Source organism: Hoplias malabaricus, chromosome 7 (assembly GCF_029633855.1).
Source record: "Hoplias malabaricus isolate fHopMal1 chromosome 7, fHopMal1.hap1, whole genome shotgun sequence".
Classification (NCBI taxonomy): Eukaryota; Metazoa; Chordata; class Actinopteri; order Characiformes; family Erythrinidae; genus Hoplias; species Hoplias malabaricus.
This window is the reverse complement of record NC_089806.1, coordinates 5,142,817-5,167,816: the sequence shown is the minus strand read 5'-3', so window position 1 is coordinate 5,167,816 and position 25,000 is coordinate 5,142,817. Positions and strand designations below refer to the sequence as shown.

The 25,000-nt window shown below is 45.7% G+C and overlaps 1 protein-coding gene across 1 annotated transcript in view; it reads right to left on the bottom strand.

Moving 5' to 3' along the window:
- Window positions 1-25,000, bottom strand: part of slc35f1 (solute carrier family 35 member F1) — a 121,443-nt gene that overhangs the window by 42,039 nt on the left and 54,404 nt on the right. The window contains exon 2 of the mRNA XM_066676723.1: window positions 23,670-23,845. Within this exon, the coding sequence (XP_066532820.1) occupies window positions 23,670-23,845 (176 nt within the window). The remainder of the gene's footprint in view (window positions 1-23,669; window positions 23,846-25,000) is intronic.

Sequence of the window (25,000 nt, the reverse complement as noted above, 5' to 3'; positions counted from 1 at the left end):
ACTAACACACCACCACCACGTCAGTATCACTGCAGCGCTGAGAATGATCCACCACCACATCACACCTGCTCTGTGGGGGTCCTGAGCGCTGAAGAACAGGGGGAAAGTGGGCTAATGAAGTATGCAGAGCAACAGACAAATCCATTCATAATGCAATCGAAATAAGTCACATATAAAATCATGTCAGTACAAATAGATGTTGATATCAGTGGGAAAAATTGGTTTGGCGCCCAGCTGTGGCACAGCTTTCCTAGATTAGTTTTCTCCCCTTGTGAATCTTTCATAACTCTCTCTCTCTTTCATACACACACACACACACACACACACCAGTTCATGCAGATAAATCCTCAAGGAGAACACCTCCATCTGCTGTAAGGAGCTAAAATCAGCCAAAGCCCTGCCACGTTCACAGAGGTGGCATCAGTCAAAATAAAAGCAGCCGCACTCAAGAGAGCGCGAGACACTCGGGATAAAAGCATCAGCCGGATTAATAAATAATAAGAAGATTACCCTGGCTACAGACACACTTCTTTTGTGGCAATTACATCAACCCGTGCTGGGATACGGCAGACACTCGAGGGGATACAGGCCTCTCCTAGAGACCATTAGACACATTCACAAACCTCCCACCACACCAAGGCTACTGATCGCTCTCCCAAAGCCCGGGATCCTCAAAGCACACACAGCCGTATTTAAAGCACACAGCTCATCGCCGGGTAATTATTTATATGGAGAATGAAGGGAAAACCAAGTACTGACAGTTCATCAGCCTTAGAAATATGAGCTCACAGCTGTCAACTGGAGCCCACGAGTGATGCATTCACCCCCTAATCCAAGAGATTTTTTCTCTCTGCAGGGAGGCTGGGATACTCTACACGTCCACTCTCAGAGTTTGAGCTGTGTTCGTATCTTCAGCAGTAGGCCAGGCCTGTTCTGTGTGGACGCTGGGCTCCGTCAGGGCTGTGCCTTATCTCCACTCCTGTTCCTGATGTTCACGGTCGGTGACAAGGTGTAGTCTGGGGCAGGAGGTCTTTCTTCAGGGGCTCGAAAGGTGTCATCTCTGCTATTGGCGGACAGTGTTGTCCTTCTGGCTTTGACCTTTCTACAAAGGCCTCTAGTGCACACTTTTGTGGTTTTGCGGCTTTCAGTTTGAAGCTTGAGGGTGAAACGGTCGGTATGCGGGAGTGCCATGGTGGAAAGAGATGGTATGGTCCCTTCAGGTGGAGGGTGAGTCCCTACCCTGAGCGAAGGAGTTAAAGTGTCTCTAGTGTTTTGTTCACGAGTGATGGGAAGAGGGATTGTGCGATTGACCATAGGTTAGCGGCAGCGCCTGCAGTGATGTGGCCACTGTACCGAACTGTCTAGTGAAGAGGGACCTGAGCCATAAAGCAAAGCTCTGTCGATCCACATCCCCACCCTCATGAGCTGTGGGTAATGACCGAAAGGACGAGAACGTGGATACAAGCAGCTGAAAAGAGTTTCCTCCAATGGATTACTGGGCATACTCTCCAGGATTGGGTGAGGAGGTCAGTGATTAGGGAGGAGCTTTAGTCAGTTGAGGTGGTTCGGGCACCTCATGGTTAGAGCAGTGGGCTTAGGACCGAAAGGACGTTGGATGAATTCCCAAGAAAGGCAGGAAAATTGGGGGAGGTGGGTGTGAAGGAACAGCATTGTCTCTCTCCCCTCACTCCTCCCTCAATCCTTGAACACCTCAAAAGCGCCTCAGCTGCTCCCCAGGTGTCGGGGATGGCTGCCAGCCGCTCTGGATCTGTGCTAGTGCAGTAGTATCTGACAAGATTTGGTTCTGTAAGTAATGACATGCAGAAGCCTAAACTGAACAGACAAATGTTAGACAACCATCTTCGAATCATCAGAAGAGGGAATACCTTTTGGAAGAACAGTGTTAGATCCCTCAAACACAGCTCCAAACAATTCAGGAGCTACACCAAAACATGTCCAAGCTGTAGAGTTGGTGTTTTAGGCCGCCTTCAGCTAGTTTGTGGTTTACCTTTTCAGCCATCATCCACCTGGATGTATTTATACATTGGAAACGATCTGAAAACCAAAGCATAAAACAGGGCACTGTCCTTACGACTACATCTCAGCGATAATGAAGCACACTGGCTTGTGACAGCTCTGCTGAGCCACCACCAAAACAGAAAGAAGCAAACCACACCTCAGCATCTCTCTGTTTCTCTGTCTTACACACACACACACAATCTTTCACACACAATTTTCCCCAGTCAGATTCAGTCCAGCAGGAGGCAGATGACTGCCAAAAGTCTAATGGAATCACTCCTGAGGAAGATCACACTCGCGCCTCCAGCCTCACACACCAAGTACGCTACACGGCGGCTGGCGTCTGAAGCCAATATGGCGCGGTACGAGCTGGAAATACCGCATGCTAACGTTACCACTCCATTGCATCATGCGTTTTCATCCCCTCGGCCGCTTCTCTCTTCAACCGCGAGAACGCACGACTCCAGACTCGGGTTCCTGAGCGATAAGGAGTCAGGGAATAATGAATCTTTGTGCTCGTTTGACAAACCAAATCAGAAAACACACACAAACACACAGAGAAACCCATAGGTAAATTGGCCTACCGCCGACGTCGTGATCCCGCAGGTAGACATGCTCAGAATTAATCTCCGATTTAATAAGCTCTGATATTTGCTGCTATTTGAGCAGCTGCAGGCTGCAAAGTGTTTGGATCCTCACGGCGTGTCACAGGAAACAAGCCTTAGCAGAAATAAATCAATACCAGGAGCGTCCCTTCAACATGACAGATTGAGTAACGGCGTACAAGCGCAGTGGGAGAGCAATATTAATTGGGCAAACATTCGCCGTTGCTGAGATGATGCATCACAGAGAAAGAGCTCTGCCGTTTACCAGCTGTTTTCCTTTACAGCTCAAGAGCAGATGGCTTTGTACAAATGGAACTTTCCTCGCCACGGCGTACGATGAGTCTGACGGGTGACAATAAGCGTCCTCACCAAGTCTGCCCACAGATCTGTTCCCTAAGGAAACAGGCACAGACAACAATATAATATAATATAACTGTATCCTGTAGCACTGACCCCTCACGATCCGTCACTGCGATCACGCTCCACCTTCCCCTCCAACCATCTCCAACTGTTACAGAGGAGAGTGCTCAACCTGCTCACATAACCAGATCAAAGCCACCGACAGATCCAGTGACGGTCGGGTTTCATTGCCCAGAAAATCCACTGCCGTGTTCCTCAAACTCAGGGGTGTTTTTATCGGCTCCAGCCAATCACAGCAACAACAGAGGTGATGTTTCATGCAGGTCACGACAGACCTTCAACATGCCAAGTGTGCTTTGTTTGAGTCATCCTCAGCATGGCATTGAATCCTATTCAACAAACCCACCTTATATTCAGCCCTGAGCTCTGATGGGCTCTGTGCCTTTGACAGGTATTTTTCAGAGACTTCCTGTTAGCCGTTCGCTCTTATTTTAATGGATAATGTTGCTAAAATTCAAAGCAGCAGGGACGTGTGTTCCACTTTTCACAGCTGATTCGTGAGTAGATTCAGACAGGGTTAAATATCTGTGTGGTTCTGGGGCCATTTCTTCTTTTATATGAGCTCCTCACCTCGTGAGAAAATAACAGCCCCAGTTACCTTCTGTTTTCACAGCTAACGTTTGGACAAAACAAGATGTGGACACTCTGTATGGCGTCAAACTGGATTCTAAAGTTCTGAGAACCAAAAAAACACAATCCATGTTATTTTATAATGAATATTGAGAGTTATAAAAACAGGTTTGTAACGAGAATATTTCTGTAAATAATTGTCTATTTTGAGTTTAATGTTCTTGAAGAATCCGTTTTTCCTTTCATTCCACCTTTTCTCAGTTGCACTTCTCTTAGTCTCGTTTTTTACTTTTGACGGTGTTGGGATCTAGACAGTCATTGGCTGCTCAAGATAAGCCCCGCCCACCCAGCATATTTTCCAAACCCTAACCCTGACTTGGGGCGGCATGGAGGCGCAGCAGGTTAGTGTCGCACTCACACATCTCCAAAGACCTGGAGGTTGTGGGTTCGATTCCCGCTCTGGGTGACTGTCTGTGAGGAGTGTGGTGTGTTCTCCCTGTGTCTGTGTGGGTTTCCTCCGGGTGACTGTCTGTGAGGAGTGTGGTGTGTTCTCCCTGTGTCTGTGTGGGTTTCCTCCGGGTGACTGTCTGTGAGGAGTGTGGTGTGTTCTCTCTGTGTCTGCGTGGGTTTCCTCCGGGTGACTGTCTGTGAGGAGTGTGGTGTGTTCTCCCTGTGTCTGCGTGGGTTTCCTCCGGGTGACTGTCTGTGAGGAGTGTGGTGTGTTCTCTCTGTGTCTGCGTGGGTTTCCTCCGGGTGACTGTCTGTGAGGAGTGTGGTGTGTTCTCCCTGTGTCTGCGTGGGTTTCCTCCGGGTGACTGTCTGTGAGGAGTGTGGTGTGTTCTCTCTGTGTCTGTGTGGGTTTCCTCCGGGTGACTGTCTGTGACGAGTGTGATGTGTTCTCCCTGTGTCTGCGTGGGTTTCCTCCGGTAGGCTCTGGACCCACAGCGACCCTGAACTAGATAAGGATTACAGATAATGAATGAATGAATGAATAACCCAGACTGCAAAATGACTCTAAGCCTCTATGAGGAACTGTGCATTACCAAAAGACATAATCGTTAAAAATAGATGATATGGTTTACCTGTGTTTGCCGGTTGGTCTTTTTCCAGTCAGAGTAAGATTGCCGCACTCTTGTTGATTTAGCGGGGTGTGCAGACCTGGCTGTGTGGGCGGGGCTTAACTTCAGCAGCCAATGACTGTCTAGAAATACCCTCCCTCTTAAAAAGTCAAAAGCGAGAAACTTCTGGAGCCGAATGCGAGACTGAGAAGCGCAACTGAGAAAAGGCGGAATGAAAGAGAAAACAGATTCTTCAAGAATATTACACATCAGGCCGCGAGTGTGCGCTCAGCTATTGAAGTTGAATTTGAGGTCAGTGTATGAGTTTGAGAGACTTGGACAAGTGGTGGTGTTGTGGAGGGGTCCTAGGGCTGGACGATACGGGCACAATTTATATCAATTTCAGTCGATACGATATAATTCAGATATCGATATTAACAATTAAAAAGCCACAGAAAAAAATGTCAAGAACTGAAATCAACACGACGTCACCGTCACACAACCAACTCTCAGCTTTGTCAATATTAATGTTTGAAACTAAAATTAAAATGGAGTCCTGAACTGAGGGCAGCGCCCTGCAATGACCCTCAGTCAGAAACAATAATAATAAATGTGTACTGAAGTATTGAAAATGCATTTTAAAATTATATCGTTTTTATAGATACATCTTATATTGTGATATATATTGACATTAAAGTATTGTCCAGTCCTAGGTGCTCCCAGTGTGCGCTGGTCTTATCTGTCAAACATGGTCCAAGGAAGGTGCACCAGGGATTAACTGAATATCTCCATCTAAACCGGGAGGAGCTCTAGCTTCTGATGTTGGTGAGATTCTGACAGCAGACGAACTCTGGAGGTAGAGACGGTTGACACGACCGCACTTTCCCATGATGAGTGAGTTCTAGGTGTTGTTTCACATCTAACAAAGAATCATTCTCCACAAACACCAAGTGTTCCTTGAAGTGCACCACAGCACTAGCCCTCAGGAATCATTCAGAAGAACCCAAAGACATAACCCAAGACCAATCACAGCTCTCTCGGTCTGTGGGGGACAGGGGACCGTGTTTCTCTGAGTGGTACGAGCACAATCCAGACCATAGCCCAGTGGAGCTGTGAGGAGGAAACGAGCATGTCCTTCGTTTAAGAGGAGTCTTTGTTCCACTGGCAGCACTACCACATCATCTTGCATGTGTGTGTGTGTGTGTGTGTGTGTGTGTGTCGTTGCAGCGAGTGTATCCACTGAGTGCTCTGTAGCATCTCTGCCAGCCAGAAGGAAGGAAGCAGACCTTGAGGCATCTGGTACAGCGACAAGTCCTGAACCCCCTCACAGTTCCTCACACCACTTTTCCTCCCTGCAACTCTTTTTAGCTTGTGTCTGTGTGTGTGTGTGTGTGTGTGCGTGTGTGTGTGTGTGTGTGTGATTTTTAGCATGGTTTCTGTTGGCTGGGCTCCACTTGGCAGGACAGGGGACAGACTGGGATGGAGTGAGAGAGAGAGAGAGAGCTGGCAGCTACAGTCCGCTCGGTTTTGATTCCTCAAACAATAGGGGAGTGAACCATATGCTGGTCAGTTATTGTTCTGCTGGAAGGTGGCTGTTTGCTCTCAGCTTGCCGTCCCCTCACGCTGCTCCTGAGCAGATGGCCACAGGAGACACCACTAAACTTAGACCCTCAGGACATACAGGACATTTCCACCCACCAGGAAAGTGCATGGTGTGCCATATTCAGAAGCTCAGAAACACAGGCACGTTACAAACATAGCGCCCACAAAGCAGAGCCACAGCAGAGGACAAGGGAAACAAGTGAGGATTAATATCATAAAATGGGAAAACTATTGTACAGCATTCGTTTAATTCCCTTTGAAATACATTACAATGGAATGAGGATTAATCCTGCACTGAACTGTGGGTCACCAGTGGTCACCATTTCACATTTCAGCCAATAACAACAGAGCTTGTGCTCCAACAGGACACAGTTACACACACTCACCCAGTCACTCACACACTCACCCTGTCACTCACACACTCACACAGTCACTCACACTCATCCTGTCACTCACACACTCACCCAGTCACCTACACTCACATCCAGTCACTCACACACTCACCCAGTCACTCACACACTCACCCTGTCACTCACACACTCATCCTGTCACTCACACACTCATCCTGTCACTCACACACTCACCCTGTCACTCAGACATTCACCCAGTCACTCACACACTCACTCACACACTCACCCAGTCACTCACACACTCACCCAGTCACTCACACACTCACCCAGTCACTCAGACATTCACCCAGTCACTCACACACTCACTCACACACTCACCCTGTCACTCACACACTCACCCAGTCACTCACACACTCTCCATTGAAAGTTAAGGAGGTTCGGTTGTTTGATGGAGAGAGTAAAGGGTGAGATATGATTAACTAATTCTCTCCCTGGAGCCTGACCCAGATAGCAAAGAATATCCGGCCCAAATGTGGCACATCTACACTTCTCAATGCTCACATTTGGCCTGGAATGACGAAGTTGATCAGGGTGAGTCTGGCTGCCTCAGCTCAGTCACAGCTCCACCTCAGATGAACCTGAAGTAGATATTCAGCCCACGCCTGGCCCACATCACACTCGCCGTAACCCAGGTCAAGCCCGGCTCATGACATTTGGCCCATATCCGGCCCACACAACACTCACCAGTGCTGTAACTGAGCCGTAAGAGCCAAAATGAGACTCTGCTAACTGGGGGGAGGTCAGGGCAAAACCTGTCCACTTCAGCAAACAGTGCTGTCCCTATGAGGCCTACCACAACCGACCAATCCATGCAGCAACACGGAAAACAAAATACTACAGACATCGGTCTGCCTCACTCTCTGAGACATAGTGACAGACTTGTGGAGAGAATAAAGGCTGTGGGAGATTTAATGAAAAGCTCTGAGGATGTAGCATCTCCTGTGGTCAGTGGAGCGTGGCGCATACTAACTGGGGTAATATCAGTCTATCTCTCAGCCACAGCCATTAAAGACTGTGTAATTAGAGAGAGAGAGAGAGAGAGAGAGAGAGAGACTTGGAGCAAAGCCAGTTTGCCCTCTTCCCTGTGCTGACCCCAATCCTGCACCTCCAAAGTTTAAATGGAAACTGTGTGGGCTGTGAGGGGTCACCCTCTGTGGAGCAGAGGGAGGAGGATGGAGGGGACTCTATTCACTGATCCCATCTCAGTCAGTGTTGTAGCACCTGCTCTGAATGCATTACAAGGCTTAAGCCTTTAAAAGGGGAATATTCTCCTCCTCTCCACAGTGGAACACACTTCTGTTCACACTTAATTAAATGTCAAAACCCCACAAGGATCAAACCCCACAGCAGTGTTCTCCCCCTGTGTAAACAGCCCCTGTTCAGAACGCCTGCTTTCAGCACCTGTTCCTTTAAATGATAATGAGCAGCTCTCTGTTCACCCCGACCCCGAGCGCACAGCAGTGAGGAGCGAGGAGCAGAAGCTCTGGTTTTTAGCCGTTTTCACTCTGTTCTCTTTCTTCTCTGTTTTTACTCAGTGCTCTTTTTTCTCCGCGCTCGTTGTGTCTGTTTTGCTGAGTTTAACCTTGTCTTTGTGCTCATAAATGGACGTGGGTCCTGTGCTGTGATTGGACAGACTCAGACAAGGGGGCGGGCAATTTGAAAGTCTCTGAACTTGACGTAAGAAGTGAAGCAGAATCAGAACGCCTCATTGTATCCTGTGTTTTCTGACTTAGAAAAGTGGGTCGCCTGGTTTCACAGTGTGTGGGTTGGTGTGCTCCAGATTTCCAAATTATTGTGCAGAAGCATTGAACAAAAGAGTTTTTCACAATATGTCCATTGTAAAGTCCTTTACACACTAGGCACAAGAGTCAATACATTAATCCCTGAGGACCTGGTGGTATCTATTTACATGAGCAAATCTCACAAGAAACGTTTTAATTTTGAAATGTCAAAGCTCCAGAGCCACTGATGTTCGTCCTGAACAATAAGATCAGAACCAGACATTAAAACTAATAATATGTGCGTAAAGTGCTCCCAAGTTATTTTTACACATGCACTGATATAAACACATGCTGCCCCTCCTCCATGTTCCGATTAAAGCCACAATTACACTGTTTTTATTTTATACGACTGACTCCGCCCAAAACTTACTCCACCCTAAACACAGCGAGTAGAGCAACAGCTTCTTATTCACTGCAGTAACACACTGTTCCCAGCTCCTATTTTAGAACCACAGTCACATCATTCGAGCACCTTCAACCAATCAGCACGCTCTGTTTACTCCACTGTTTATCTTCTCCACTCATCATCAAGTTGAGTGGAGAACACAAAGTGTACAACATAAAGTACACTTTGGTCAGTAGGGGGAGCAGTGCCTTCAGCAGTCCACCACAGACTCCACTTACGAGCACAGCTCACAAGCATCTGAACTCCAGTTAATGGGTAATTTATGTAAATGTTATGTAAATTAGGCACTGGTAGGCTGGGCTTGATTTGTAGTGTAGCTGATTCATCAACTGCGCTCAGATCACTGCTTGTTTCCATGCTGTATGAAAGTATGAAGCATATTTACATCCTTCAGCACGGTCCAAACTGCTCACACATTTATACGGCTTTGACGATGCTATTGTGACTACTTGGTGATTATTTTTTATTGTGCTGCAAACAACAGGGTGGGAAAAAAAAACACATTCTGGGCCGTCCAGTTTAGTCAGACACATGGGGATGGACTGGGTCCAGTTTGTGTGGCGGATGGCTGCCTTTGCTTAAGCGCCAAACAACATTCCTCACTCACTGAGGGAAAACAAAGCAGCAAAAGCAATTTGGCAACGTCCGCTTGGACACGCGGCTTCGCCTGCTTTCAGATAATGAGTGTGTTCTGCCTGGACACACTGAAGGTCCACTGGCTGCAAATCCACGCTTAAGTCTAATTAAAATATAGGTCAGGCAGCCGTAACGATGCCAAGCTCAAGGGAGTAAAACATTCAAGTTTCTAACCACAGAAATAATTGATTTAGTGGATGTTTAGTTCTAGGCCTGAAATACAAGACAGTGCAGAAGTCAGGGACCACCCTTCATTTAGTTAATAGACAGTCTCAGCGCTGCAGTGACACTGACGTGGTGGTGTGTTAGTGTGTGTTGTGCTGGTGTAGAGTGGATCAGACACTGACAGTGCTGCTGGAGTTTGATCCACCGCCCACATCAGGGACAAAGCAAATAACACGGAGCAACTTGTATAACTGTGTGTAACTGTAGAACTACAAAGAGCTCCTGTGGACAGCGGAGCTCTATCTGTCTCTATCTCCATCACATTGTCTCCTTCAACACTGAATTATTCACGGGTTCCTAATTAAGAGAGAACTGAATTCATCTCCGTATCTCCATAACCTACTTCTCCCACTCTGTGACTCGTGAGCACATCGATAGAAGCTACTTATCACATCGGATTCTGCCGAAATCCAGAACACTACATCTAAAATAATCACCCTCCCATGACACTTCAAACACATCCGAACACAGCCTGTCAGGAGCAGCTGAGCGCCATCCGGAGTGAAGGCACTTTTACAGGAATTGCATCAGAGATGTGGCTTTTATTTTAAGATTTCAGTTCTTTAAAAATACACTTCAACTTTGTCTATTGTCGTCTATAGCTCAGAGACGAAGACTGTCTGGATCAGAACGTTATTTCCTCTTGAGTCCAATAACAGACAAACCTCCACCCACACATCTTTACCTCTCACGCAGGTTGTACACGTCTTGTATTATCAGAGGGTATAGTTACTTTAAAAGGGTGGGGCAGGTAGAGGTAGTGTGGCAGGGTGGTGTGTTCTCCCTGTGTCCGTGTGGGCTTCCTCCGAGTGCCTGTGTTTCCTCTCACAGTCCAAACACACATATCATAGGTGGAGTCTCCTCATGTTGTGAAGTATTTAATGTCCTCAGACCTGTGTCTCCTCCACCATTGCCATGTTTATTGTTGTCAGAAGTCTTTGAGCTGCTCCCTCTGGGACACAGGAGTGTGAGGGCAGTGCCGGTTACATAGTCTGAAACAGACATGGTCAGGTGTGCAGTAAATGATCACTGCGTAAATGATCACTGCGATCTTATTTGGGAACTCTGAAGTTATGACTGAAGTCCATCCATTTGTAAACGCCTGAGCTTGATCATCCCTCGGCTCAGCATGTGTCTGAACACTTCCAGCAGATGGAGGGAGCCATCAGAAGAACGCTACAGTGATGGGAGGGACATTTACGGCTGCATAAAACAAGACTCACGATTAAAGAAAGTCACTTCTGGGAGAGGAACTACTCTGGTTCTCTTTTACAGCTCACTTTAACCACACCACACATCTTTTTCTTTCTTAAAGCTACTCAATTCTTCCATTTTCCCCTCACTGCACATCACCACCAACATCCACCACTGAATTGGAGGTAAATATTCAGCAGCAGTGCACTTTGGGGGCCCCTCCATCATCAGGAAATCACCAGGTTCGGTCTCAAGTGAAGCCTTAGCCGTTTGGGGCCGGGAGTCCTAAGAGAGCACAACTGGCTTCCCTCTCTCAGGGAAAGGGGGGGAGTACAGCAACAGAACAGAGTACTAGAACAGACCACGTCCGACTGAAACGAGGAGATGAACTGCGATACATTTTAATGCAGGAGTTCAGGGCGGCTTCGGAATGTTAGTAATCCTGAGTAGGTGAGTTAAAAGGGGTCAGTGAGTCCATGGATGAATTGCATTTAATAAACTGGTTCATGACCGAGTGCCATGTGAGGCGATAGAGGAATAGCATTAGACTGAGTAAATTGAACGTCTTTTAATATGTTGATGACACAAGTGTTAGTGCCGCAGTAGTCTCGCATTCCCAGACTCTCAAGGTAGAATCTGATTCGTCACTTAATGTGGCCAAGAACCTACTACTCCTGCAGGAAAATTTGACTTACAAGCAAAAGGACCAATCACGAGTCTGCTATTTTGGCCTGATGTCTTTACGATTCACGTCGGACCAGAAACAGAGCCAGTAGAAAATGCTAAATGGAAGTGTGTAAGCATGGATGAACAGAAAGCCAATCAGACTGCAACTCATAGTTAACGTGTTTTTTCACTCATAAACGAAAATACAGCGATCATGTATTTCCTAGAAGCCCTTGAAATAAAACACACATTTATGGTTCCTTCACAGCTCACTCTAGGTCATGGAGCTGGGGTGACACAGCCAGGAGAGAAATGCATTAATTTTCCTGGAAATTCAAACAGGATTTCATGCTTAAGCAAGAAAAAGGAGAGCATAACATTGTGAAGTGAAACCTATGTTTGCAGCTACTCGTGTTCAGAGTTCCAGTGTTCAGAGTTCCAGTGTTCAGAGTTCCAGTCTTTAGAGTTCCACTGTTCAGAGTTCCAGTGTTCAGAGTTCCAGTGTTCAGAGTTCCAGTGTTTAGAGTTCCAGTGTTTAGAGTTCCACTGTTCAGAGTTCCACTGTTCAGAGTTCCAGTGTTCAGAGTTCCAGTGTTCAGAGTTCCAGTGTTTAGAGTTCCAGTGTTCAGAGTTCCAGTGTTTAGAGTTCCTCTGTTCAGAGTTCCAGTGTTTAGAGTTCCACTGTTCAGAGTTCCAGTGTACAGAGTTCCAGTGTTCAGAGTTCCACTGTTCAGAGTTCCAGTGTTCAGAGTTCCACTGTTCAGAGTTCCAGTGTACAGAGTTCCAGTGTACAGAGTTCCAGTGTTTAGAGTTCCACTGTTCAGAGTTCCAGTGTTCAGAGTTCCACTGTTCAGAGTTCCACTGGTCAGAGTTCCAGTGTTCGGAGTTCCAGTGTTCAGAGTTCCAGTGTTTGGAGTTCCACTGTTCCGAGTTCCAGTGTTTAGAGTTCCAGTGTTCAGAGCTCCAGTGTTTGGAGTTCCACTGTTCAGAGTTCCACTGTTTAGAGTTCCAGTGTTCAGAGTTCCAGTGTTCAGAGTTCCATTGTTTAGAGTTCCATTGTTTAGAGTTCCAGTGTTCAGAGTTCCAGTTTTTAGAATTCCAGTGTTTAAAGTTCCACTGTTCAGAGTTCCAGTGTTCAGCGTTCCATTGTTCAGAATTTCAGTGCTCAGAGTTCCAGTGTTTAGAGTTCCACTGTTCAGAGTTCCAGTGTTCAGAGTTCCAGTGTTCAGAGTTCCAGTGTTTAGAGTTCCACTGTTCAGAGTTCCAGTGTACAGAGTTCCAGTGTTTAGAGTTCCACTGTTCAGAGTTCCAGTGTTCAGAGTTCCAGTGTTTAGAGTTCCACTGTTCAGAGTTCCACTGTTCAGAGTTCCAGTGTTTAGAGTTCCAGTGTTCAGAGTTCCAGTGTTTAGAGTTCCAGTGTACAGAGTTCCAGTGTTTAGAGTTCCAGTGTTCAGAGTTCCAGTGTTTAGAGTTCCAGTGTTCGGAGTTCCAGTGTTTGGAGTTCCACTGTTCAGAGTTCCAGTGTTTAGAGTTCCAGTGTTCAGAGTTCCAGTGTTCTGAGTTCCATTGTTTAGAGTTCCATTGTTTAGAGTTCCAGTGTTCAGAGTTCCAGTGTTCAGAGTTCCAGTTTTTAGAATTCCAGTGTTTAAAGTTCCACTGTTCAGAGTTCCACTGTTCAGAGTTCCAGTGTTCAGCGTTCCATTGTTCAGAATTTCAGTGCTCAGAGTTCCAGTGTTTAGAGTTCCACTGTTCAGAGTTCCAGTGTTCAGAGTTCCAGTGTTCAGAGTTCCACTGTTCAGAGTTCCAGTGTTCAGAGTTCCATTGTTCAGAGTTCCAGTGTTCAGAGTTCCAGTGTTTAGAGTTCCACTGTTCAGAGTTCCACTGTTCAGAGTTCCAGTGTTTAGAGTTCCAGTGTTCAGAGTTCCAGTGTTCAGAGTTCCAGTGTTTAGAGTTCCACTGTTCAGAGTTCCAGTGTTCAGAGTTCCAGTGTTTAGAGTTCCACTGTTCAGAGTTCCAGTGTTCAGAGTTCCAGTGTTCAGAGTTCCAGTGTTTAGAGTTCCACTGTTCAGAGTCCCACTGTTCAGAGTTCCAGTGTTTAGAGTTCCAGTGTTCAGAGTTCCAGTGTTCAGAGTTCCAGTGTTCAGAGTTCCAGTGTTCAGTGTTCCAGTGTTCAGAGTTCCAATGTACAGAGTTCCAGTGTTTAGAGTTCCACTGTTCAGAGTTCCAGTGTTCAGAGTTCCAGTGTACAGAGTTCCAGTGTTTAGAGTTCCAGTGTTTAGAGTTCCACTGTTCAGAGTTCCAGTGTTTAGAGTTCCAGTGTTTAGAGTTCCACTGTTCAGAGTTCCAGTGTTCAGAGTTCCACTGTTCAGAGTTCCAGTGTTCAGAGTTCCAGTGTTCAGAGTTCCAGTGTTCAGTGTTCCAGTGTTCAGAGTTCCAGTGTACAGAGTTCCAGTGTTTAGAGTTCCACTGTTCAGGGTTCCAGTGTTCAGAGTTCCACTGTTCAGAGTTCCACTGTTTAGAGTTCCAGTTCAAGTTCAAGTTCAAGTTCAAGAAGTTTATTGTCATTTCAGCAGTATATAGTGTTTACAGTACACAGTGAAACGAAATAGCGTTCCTCCAGGACCAAGGTGCTACATAAGACAATACACAACATTAAAGTGCGACTAGTGTAAAGCTAGTGCAACATGAAACAGTGCACACGCATTAAAGTGCAAAGGACATAGAACACAAAACAATACACAACATTAAAGTGCAACTAGTACAATCTAGTGCAACATAAACCAGTGAATACACATTAAAGTGCAGAAGATATGGCTAAGAAAAATACAAAACAATGTCCCTACAGTACAATACAATACAATGTAATACAAGACAAGGCAAAAACCATAAGTACGGAGGGGATGAGGGAGAGAGACACTGCAATTTAAAGTGTATTTGTGCTGTAAACGGTAACTGGATGTAAACATGATGTAAACCGGATATGTGAAAACATTTACAGTCCAACAGACCAGTGTTTGTGTGAAGTGTGTGTGTGTGTGTGTGTGTGTGTGTGTGCTTCTTTCAGTCCAGTCTTAGTCTCTAGGTGTTCAGGAGTCTGATAGCATGTGGGAAGAAGCTGTTACGGAGTCTGGATGTGAGGGCTCGAATGCTTCGATACCTTTTTCCAGACGGCAGTAGGTTGAAGAGTGTGTGTGAAGGGTGTGTGTGATCTCCCACAATGCTGAGTGCTTTGCGAGTGCAGCGAGTGGTGTAGATGTCTGTAATGGAGGGAAGAGACACACCGATAATCTTCTCAGCTGTCCTCACGATCCGCTGGAGGGACTTGCGATCTGCCACAGTGCAGTTCCCAAACCAGACAGAGATGCAGCTGGTCATGATGCTCTCGATGACTCCTCTGTAGAAAGTGGTGAGAATTGGAGGGGGGAGATGAACCTTCTTCAGCCTTCGCAGGAAGTAGAGGCGTTGCTGGGCTTTCTTTTTGATGTTACTGGTGTTAGTGGACCAAGTGAGATCATCCGCTAGGTGAACACCAAGGAATTTGGTATTCCTGACAATCTCCACAGCAGAGTTGTCGATGTTCAGCGGCGAGTGCTCACCCCTTGTTTTTCTGAAGTCTACAACCATCTCTTTGGTTTTGTCCACGTTCAGAGACAGGTTGTTCACTTCACACCAGTCAGTTAGCCGCTGCACCTCCTCTCTGTATGCTGACTCGTCGTTCTTACTGATGAGACCCACCACAGTCGTGTCATCAGCGAACTTGATGATATGATTTGAGCTGTGCATCGCTGCACAGTCATGGGTCAGCAATGTGAACAGCAGTGGACTGAGCACGCAGCCCTGGGGGGCTCCAGTGTTCAGTGTGATGGTGCTGGAGGTGTTCCTACCGATCCGGACTGACTGAGGTCTCCCAGTCAGGAAGTCCAGGATCCAGTTGCAGAGAGAAGTGTTGAGGCCCAGTATATTCAGCTTCCCGATCAGATGCTGAGGAATGATGGTGTTGAATGCTGAGCTGAAGTCTATGAACAGCATTCGGGCATATGTGTCTTTCTTGTCCAAGTGGGTGAGTGCCAGGTGCAGCGTGGTGGATATGGCATCGTCCGTTGAACGGTTAGGACGATACGCGAACTGTAGAGGGTCCAGTGTGGGGGGAAGTAGGGTTTTGATGTGCCTCATGACGAGCCTCTCGAAGCACTTTGTGATGACCGGTGTGAGTGCAACGGGACGATAGTCATTGAGGCAGGACACAGAAGAATTCTTAGGCACCGGGATGATGGTGGTGTTCTTGAAGCATGTTGGAACAACGGCGCTGCTAAGAGAGATATTGAAGATATCAGTGAAGACATCAGCAAGCTGGGCTGCACATTCTCTGAGCACTCTGCCAGGAATGTTGTCTGGTCCAGCAGCTTTCCGCGGGTCAACTCTGCATAGAGTTTTCCTCACGTCGGCTACAGTAAAAGACAGCACCTGGTCGCTGGGAGAAGGGGTGGACTTTCTCGCCGTTACATTGTTCTGTGCCTCAAACCGTGCGTAGAAATGGTTCAGCACGTCTGGTAGGGAAGCATCTCCGTCACAAACAGGTGGTGTAGTCTTGTAGCTGGTGATGCTTTGGATGCCCTGCCACATGCGCCGAGTGTCTCTACTGCTCTGGAAGTGGCTGTGGATGATCTGGCCGTGTGCACGCTTTGCCTCTCTGATAGCTCTGGAGAGTTTGGCCCTCGCTGTTCTCAGGGCCGCCTTATCGCCTGATTTGAAAGCAACGTCTCTAGCCTTCAGCAGCACACGCACCTCTGCATTCATCCACGGCTTCTGGTTGGAGCGGATGGTGATGGTCTTGGAGATGGTCACATCATCGATGCACTTCTCTATGTAGCTGGTCACTGATGATGCGTACTCCTCCAGGTTGATTTTGTCGCTGTAAGTTGCAGCCTCTCTGAACATGTCCCAGTCAGTGCACTCGAAACAGTCCTGCAGAGTAGAGATTGCTTCTGATGGCCAGATTTTCACCTCTTTCAGGATAGGTTTCGATCGCCTGATGATGGGTCTGTATGCAGGAATTAGCATAACAGACATGTGATCTGAGTGTCCGAGGTGGGGGCGGGGCTCTGCTCTGTACGCGTCTGGAACGTTTGTGTAAACAAGATCCAGCGTGTTCGCTCCTCTCGTGGCAAAGTTCACATACTGGTGGAATTTAGGGAACACTTTCTTGAGATTTGCATGATTAAAATCTCCAGCAACAATAAACAGACCATCCGGGTGTGTGTTTTGGAAGTCGCTTATGGCTTCGTATAATTCCCACAGCGCTTGTTTTGTATTTGAATCGGGAGGGATATAGGTTGCGATTAAGTAAACAACGGAGAATTCTCGAGGTAAATAAAAAGGTCTACATCTCACAGCCACAAACTCCACTAACGGTGAACAATAAGCAGAGACTAGCACAGAATTCTTACACCATTCAGTGTAAATATAGACACATAAACCACCACCGCGAGTCTTACCGCATAGCGCTGGGTCTCTGTCGGCTCGAAATGCGGCTAGCCCATCTAGCTGAATGGCGGCGTCGGGAATACTGTCGCTGAGCCATGTCTCCGTAAAAACAAAAACACAGCAGTCTCTGTATTCTCGCCGTGTAGTTCGCTGAAGTTTGATATAGTCCAGTTTATTATCCAGCGAGCAGACATTGGAGAGAAAGAGAGAAGGGATAGCTTGCCGGCTCGGGTTAGCTCTTAGCCTAGCACGGATCCCCCCTCGCTTGCCGCGCTTCTGTCTCCTCTCACACCGCTTGCGTCGTCTCCTTCCCCGGCCGCCGGCATCAGGAAACGTCGAGGCTTCAGGGCTAGGCCTCCGAAGCAAGCGGAGGTTCCGCAGCGTCTCCTGGAGGTCATCGCTGATACTGTAAATTTCCTGTTTGCAATATTGAAGCAGTGTCTGGCGGTGATATATACGTACTGCAGGTGTTCCTGCGTCCATATATTATAAATAAAATGAAAAAAAACGTTTTTTAAACAAACAAAAAACCCGCTTGGTTTACAGCTTTTTACCCGCTTGGTGTACAGAGTTCCAGTGTTTAGAGTTCCAGTGTTTAGAGTTCCACTGTTCAGAGTTCCAGTGTTTAGAGTTCCAGTGTTTAGAGTTCCACTGTTCAGAGTTCCAGTGTTTAGAGTTCCACTGTTCAGAGTTCCAGTGTACAGAGTTCCAGTGTTTGGAGTTCCACTGTTCCGAGTTCCAGTGTTTAGAGTTCCAGTGTTCAGAGTTCCAGTGTTTGGAGTTCCACTGTTCAGAGTTCCACTGTTTAGAGTTCCAGTGTTCAGAGTTCCAGTGTTCAGAGTTCCATTGTTTAGAGTTCCATTGTTTAGAGTTCCAGTGTTCAGAGTTCCAGTTTTTAGAATTCCAGTGTTTAAAGTTCCACTGTTCAGAGTTCCAGTGTTCAGCGTTCCATTGTTCAGAATTTCAGTGCTCAGAGTTCCAGTGTTTAGAGTTCCACTGTTCAGAGTTCCAGTGTTCAGAGTTCCAGTGTTCAGAGTTCCAGTGTTCAGAGTTCCAGTGCTTAGAGTTCCACTGTTCAGAGTTCCAGTGTACAGAGTTCCAGTGTTTAGAGTTCCACTGTTCAGAGTTCCAGTGTTCAGAGTTCCAGTGTTTAGAGTTCCACTGTTCAGAGTTCCACTGTTCAGAGTTCCAGTGTTTAGAGTTCCAGTGTTCAGAGTTCCAGTGTTTAGAGTTCCAGTGTACAGAGTTCCAGTGTTTAGAGTTCCAGTGTTCAGAGTTCCAGTGTTTAGAGTTCCAGTGTTCGGAGTTCCAGTGTTTGGAGTTCCACTGTTCAGAGTTCCAGTGTTTAGAGTTCCAGTGTTCAGAGTTCCAGTGTTCTGAGTTCCATTGTTTAGAGTTCCATTGTTTAGAGTTCCAGTGTTCAGAGTTCCAGTGTTCAGAGTTCCAGTTTTTAGAATTCCAGTGTTTAAAGTTCCACTGTTCAGAGTTCCACTGTTCAGAGTTCCAGTGTTCAGCGTTCCATTGTTCAGAATTTCAGTGCTCAGAGTTCCAGTGTTTAGAGTTCCACTGTTCAGAGTTCCAGTGTTCAGAGTTCCACTGTTCAGAGTTCCAGTGTTCAGAGTTCCATTGTTCAGAGTTCCAGTGTTCAGAGTTCCAGTGTTTAGAGTTCCACTGTTCAGAGTTCCACTGTTCAGAGTTCCACTGTTCAGAGTTCCAGTGTTTAGAGTTCCAGTGTTCAGAGTTCCAGTGTTCAGAGTTCCAGTGTTTAGAGTTCCACTGTTCAGAGTTCCACTGTTCAGAGTTCCAGTGTTCAGCGTTCCATTGTTCAGAATTTCAGTGCTCAGAGTTCCAGTGTTTAGAGTTCCAGTGTTTAGAGTTCCAGTGTTCAGAGTTCCAGTGTTCAGAGTTCCAGTGTTTAGAGTTCCTCTGTTCAGAGTTCCAGTGTTTAGAGTTCCACTGTTCAGAGTTCCAGTGTACAGAGTTCCAGTGTTTAGAGTTCCACTGTTCAGAGTTCCAGTGTTCAGAGTTCCACTGTTCAGAGTTCCACTGTTCAGAGTTCCAGTGTACAGAGTTCCAGTGTTCAGAGTTCCATTGTTTAGAGTTCCATTGTTTAGAGTTCCAGTGTTCAGAGTTCCAGTTTTTAGAGTTCCAGTGTTTAGAGTTCCTCTGTTCAGAGTTCCAGTGTTTAGAGTTCCGCTGTTCAGAGTTCCAGTGTACAGAGTTCCAGTGTACAGAGTTCCACTGTTCAGAGTTCCAGTGTTCAGAGTTCCAGTGTTTGGAGTTCCACTGTTCCGAGTTCCAGTGTTTAGAGTTCCAGTGTTCGGAGTTCCAGTGTTTGGAGTTCCACTGTTCAGAGTTCCAGTGTTTAGAGTTCCAGTGTTCAGAGTTCCAGTGTTCAGAGTTCCAGTGTTCAGAGTTCCATTGTTTAGAGTTCCAGTGTTCAGAGTTCCAGTTTTTAGAGTTCCACTGTTCAGAGTTCCACTGTTCAGAGTTCCAGTGTTCAGAGTTCCAGTGTTCAGCGTTCCATTGTTCAGAATTTCAGTGCTCAGAGTTCCAGTGTTCAGAGTTCCAGTTTTTAGAGTACAAGTGTTTAGAGTTCCAGTGTTCAGAGTTCCTGTGTTCAGAGTTCCAGTGTTCAGAGTCCCAGTGTTTAGAGTTGCAGTGTTCAGAGTTCCAGTGTTCAGAGTTCCAGTGCTCAGAGTTCCTGAGTTCAGAGTTCCACTGTTCAGAGTTCTAGTGTTTAGAGTTCCAGTTTTTAGAGTACAAGTGTTTAGAGTTCCAGTGTTCAAAGTTCCTGAGTTCAGAGTTCCACTGTTCAGAGTTCTAGTGTTTAGAGTTCCAGTTTTTAGAGTACAAGTGTTTAGAGTTCCAGTGTTCAGAGTTCTAGTGTTCAGAGTTCCAGTGTTCAGAGTTCTAGTGTTTAGAGTTCCAGTTTTTAGAGTACAAGTGTTTAGAGTTGCAGTGTTCAGAGTTCCAGTGTTCAGAGTTCCAGTGCTCAGAGTTCCTGAGTTCAGAGTTCCACTGTTCAGAGTTCTAGTGTTAAGAGTTCCAGTTTTTAGAGTTCCAGTGTTCAGAGTTCTAGTGTTCAGAGTTCCAGTGTTCAGAGTTCTAGTGTTCAGAGTTCCAGTTTTTAGAGTACAAGTGTTTAGTATTCCAGTGTTCAGAGTTATAGTGTTCAGAGTTCCAGTGTTCTGATTTCTAGTGTTTAGAGTTCCAGTTTTTAGAGTTCCAGTGTTCAGAGTACAAGTGTTTAGAGTTCTAGTGTTCAGAGTTCTAGTGTTCAGAGTTCCAGTGTTCAGAGTTCCTGTGTTCAGAGTTCCAGTTTTTAGAGTACAAGTGTTTAGAGTTCCAGTGTTCAGAGTTCTAGTGTTCAGAGTTCCAGTGTTCATATTTCTAGTGTTTAGAGTTCCAGTGTTCAGAGTACAAGTGTTTAGAATTCCTGTTTTCAGAGATCCAGTGTTCAGAGTTCCAGTGTTCAGAGTTCCAGTGTTCAGAGTTCCAGTGTTCAGCGTTCCATTGTTCAAAATTTCAGTGTTCAGAGTTCCTGTGTTCAGAGTTCCAGTTTTTATAGTACAAGTGTTTAGAGTTCCAGTGTTCAGAGTTCTAGTGTTCAGAGTTCCAGTGTTCAGAGTTCTAGTGTTTAGAGTTCCAGTGTTCAGAGTACAAGTGTTTAGAGTTCCACTGTTCAGAGTTCTAGTGTTCAGAGTTCCAGTTTTTAGAGTACAAGTGTTTAGTATTCCAGTGTTCAGAGTTATAGTCTTCAGAGTTCCAGTGTTCTGATTTCTAGTGTTTAGAGTTCCAGTTTTTAGAGTTCCAGAGTTCAGAGTACAAGTGTTTAGAGTTCTAGTGTTCAGAGTTCCAGTTTTTAGAGTACAAGTGTTTAGTATTCCAGTGTTCAGAGTTATAGTGTTCAGAGTTCCAGTGTTCTGATTTCTAGTGTTTAGAGTTCCAGTTTTTAGAGTTCCAGTGTTCAGAGTACAAGTGTTTAGAGTTCTAGTGTTCAGAGTTCTAGTGTTCAGAGTTCCAGTGTTCAGAGTTCCAGTGTTCAGAGTTCTAGTGTTCAGCGTTCCATTGTTCAGAATTTCAGTGTTCAGAGTTCCTGTGTTCAGAGTTCCAGTTTTTAGAGTACAAGTGTTTAGAGTTCCAGTGTTCAGAGTTCTAGTGTTCAGAGTTCCAGTGTTCAGAGTTCCAGTGTTCATATTTCTAGTGTTTAGAGTTCCAGTTTTTAGAGTTCCAGTGTTCAGAGTACAAGTGTTTAGAGTTCCAGTGTTCAGAGTTCCAGTGTTTAGAGTTCCAGTGTTCAGCGTTCCATTGTTCAGAATTTCAGTGTTCAGAGTTCCTGTGTTCAGAGTTCCAGTTTTTAGAGTACAAGTGTTTAGAGTTCCAGTGTTCAGAGTTCCTGTTTTCAGAGATCCAGTGTTCAGAGTTCCAGTGTTCAGCGTTCCATTGTTCAGAATTTCAGTGTTCAGAGTTCCTGTGTTCAGAGTTCCAGTTTTTAGAGTACAAATGTTTAGAGTTCCAGTGTTCAGAGTTCTAGTGTTCAGAGTTCCAGTGTTCATATTTCTAGTGTTTAGAGTTCCAGTTTTTAGAGTTCCAGTGTTCAGAGTACAAGTGTTTAGAGTTCCAGTGTTCAGAGTTCCAGTGTTCAGAGTTCCAGTGTTCAGCGTTCCATTGTTCAGAATTTCAGTGTTCAGAGTTCCTGTGTTCAGAGTTCCAGTTTTTAGAGTACAAGTGTTTAGAGTTCCAGTGTTCAGAGTTACAGTGTTCAGAGTTACCGCGTTCAGAGACTCCTCTTTCAAAGAGGAATCCTGTTGTAAGTTTATCTTTTGTTCTGGTTACAGTTAACCAGAAAGATACCTTTCACTGACTGTATTTCTTTACACCTGAATCAACCGAATCATTCAAAAGTAAGTGAAAAGTAAGTGAACTATGAGCGGATGCTCTTGTATACACTCGGTTTCTTGTGGCTGTTAGACACTGGCTGTACAAAAATCATAGTTCAGTTGTTTCGTGTCATTTTTTAACAACAAAAATTTTGCCTACAGAGAAACCCGCCGCTTTGAGAGATACAGCTGCTCCTGGACAAACCTCTGGGGATCACACTTTGGTAAAGAGCTGCAAGCTGCATTCTTCCTTACTCACTCATTCATTCACTCATTCACTCTCAAACTCAATCATTCACTTACTTACCAATATAATCACTCACTCATTTTCACTCACATACTTGCTCACATAAAAACCTCTCATACACAATTTCATAATCAGTCAATCACATACACATACTCACGCAATTTCATACTCACCCACTCACAAGCATACTTTCACATTCATTCACTCATATACTCACTCTCAGTTATATACTGACTCACTCATACACTCACAAAAATTCATACACACTCTCACACAGTCACTCACTGACATACTCACTCACATACTCACACAGTCACTCACTCACTCATGAGTGAGTATATGAGTATGTGTGAGAGTATGAGTGTGTGTATGCGAGTGACTGTGTGAGTGTATGAGTGAGTGTATATGAGTATGTATGAGAGTAAGTGTTTATTCATACTCATACTCTCATACATACTCATATACACTCACACAGTCACTCAGACACTCGCGTACACTCACTCATACTCATACACATACTCATATACTCACTCACTCATACACTCACACAGTCCCTCACACATATTCATACTCACTCACTCATACACTCTCAATATCACTCACTGCGCATACTCAGACACTCATACACTCTCAAAGTCACTCACTCATACTCATATACTCTCTCACACATACTCATACTCACTCACTCATACACTCACACGGTCACTCACATATATTCATACTCATTCACTCTCAATATCACTCGCTCATACTCATACTCAGTCACTCATACACTCTCAGCGTCACTCATACTCATATACTCAGTCGCTCATACTCATACTCTCTCACACATACTCATACTCACTCACTCATACACTCACATGGCCACTCACACATATTCATACTCGCTCACTCATACACTCACATGGCCACTCACACATACTCATACTCGCTCACTCATACACTCAATATCACTCGCTCATACTCACTCACTCATACTCATATACTCTTTCACACTCATACTCACTCACTCATACTCATACTCTCTCACACACTCACTCATACACTCTCACAGTCACTCACTGACATACTCACTCACTCACACTTTCCCACAGTCACTCTCACGCATACACTTATTCATACTCATACTCTCACACCTACTCATATACTCACTGACTCATACACTCTCACACAGTCACTCACTCACTCACTCACTCATATACTCATACTTACTCACTCATACACTTTCACACAGTCACTAACTCACTCACTGAAATACTCATTCATTCTCACTCACTCACACACTACAGATTTACTGTAGGTCAGTACTCTGGAGTTGACCCTGTGGTAACCTGTGTCCCTCCTGACCACTCCACACTGAGAGCCTGAGTCAGTCTCTCTGAAAGAGCATCATTAAAGCAGCTCTTCGGCACCGCTGCCGCTTGCTCTTTTCTAACGCCCTCAGAACGGTGTCCCACTCTCACCTTGCCTCACTGCCAGCGTGGTGGTGTAGACCAGGAACAGCAGGATGTAGTTGAGAAAGCTCTGAAACACGGGGGTGTTGGCGTGGTAGTCAGTGGCCAGGTACTTGCTGGTCAGTCCAATCCCACAGATGAGCAGTGACAGGACCTGCCCCAGAGCCAGAGTGAGGAGGAGCTCCCTGTCAAGGAGAGAGAGAGAGAGAGAGAGAGAGAGAGACTCAGAGCACAGGACACCAGCAGTGTGGACATCCTTAAAGCTAGTTAGTATTTTACATTAAATTACAGATTCAAAATCCCTGTGACGCTTCACTGAGCTGTAAAATAGGACAAATAGAGCCTCAGTCGTTGCTACTCCAGGCTCAGCACTGCAGAAACTGCACTATGTAACTGGTGGAGGAGGGTAGGAAACAACCTTCTTAAATTTAAGACAGTGCTGTAAAAGTGAATCACACTGCAACTGTAGGGGGATCCCAGGAGCAAAAATAAAATACAAGAGCTTACCTAGTGTTGCTTAAATTCTTAAAATTATTTTATTTTTCTTTACAAACTTTTACGTGCGAATTATTTGTCATTGTACAACAAAATGTGTCTGCCACATTTACCCCATCTGTGGCAGTGAACACACACACACACTAGTGCACTAGGGGCTGTGAACACACACCCAGAGCAGTGGGAAGCCATCCCCAGCGCCCGGGGAGCAGTTTTGGGTTCGGTGCCTTGCTCAAGGACAGAATGAGGGAGGAGGACAGAGCTGTTCCTTCACTCCCACCGTCCCCAGTGGAATCAAACCAATAACCAATTCTAAGCCCTCTTCTCTAACCATTAGGCCACGCCTTCATTCTGTTACAGATTTATGAAGAACAAACTCCATATTAATACCCTTTGTTTTCTGAAGAAACACTGGATGTGGCGCTGCCATGGAATAAAGCGATACATTAAAAACACTGATGCTGTGAAATGAACACAAACAACACAAATCCCTCAGAGAGACAGTGTAAAGTTTACCACTGACAGGTGAATAGTGAATAACACTGATGCTCTCGTTAGTGAAAGTGGCATGCTTTATGATCACTGTACCGTACAACAAAATGTGAACACTGCATTTAACCCATCACGGGCAGGGAACATATTTACATCAGTGACTGGGGGCAGCACACACACACACACACACACACAGTTACAATATTTTCTGACGCTGATGTTGGACACAAGAGAAATGGTCAGTGTAAGGACCTGAGGTCAACACTGTTATGATCATAATGATTTTGTCACAGCATCATCATCTCTGTCTGTGAGGAGTGTGGTGTGTTCTATCTGTGTCTGCGTGGGTTTCC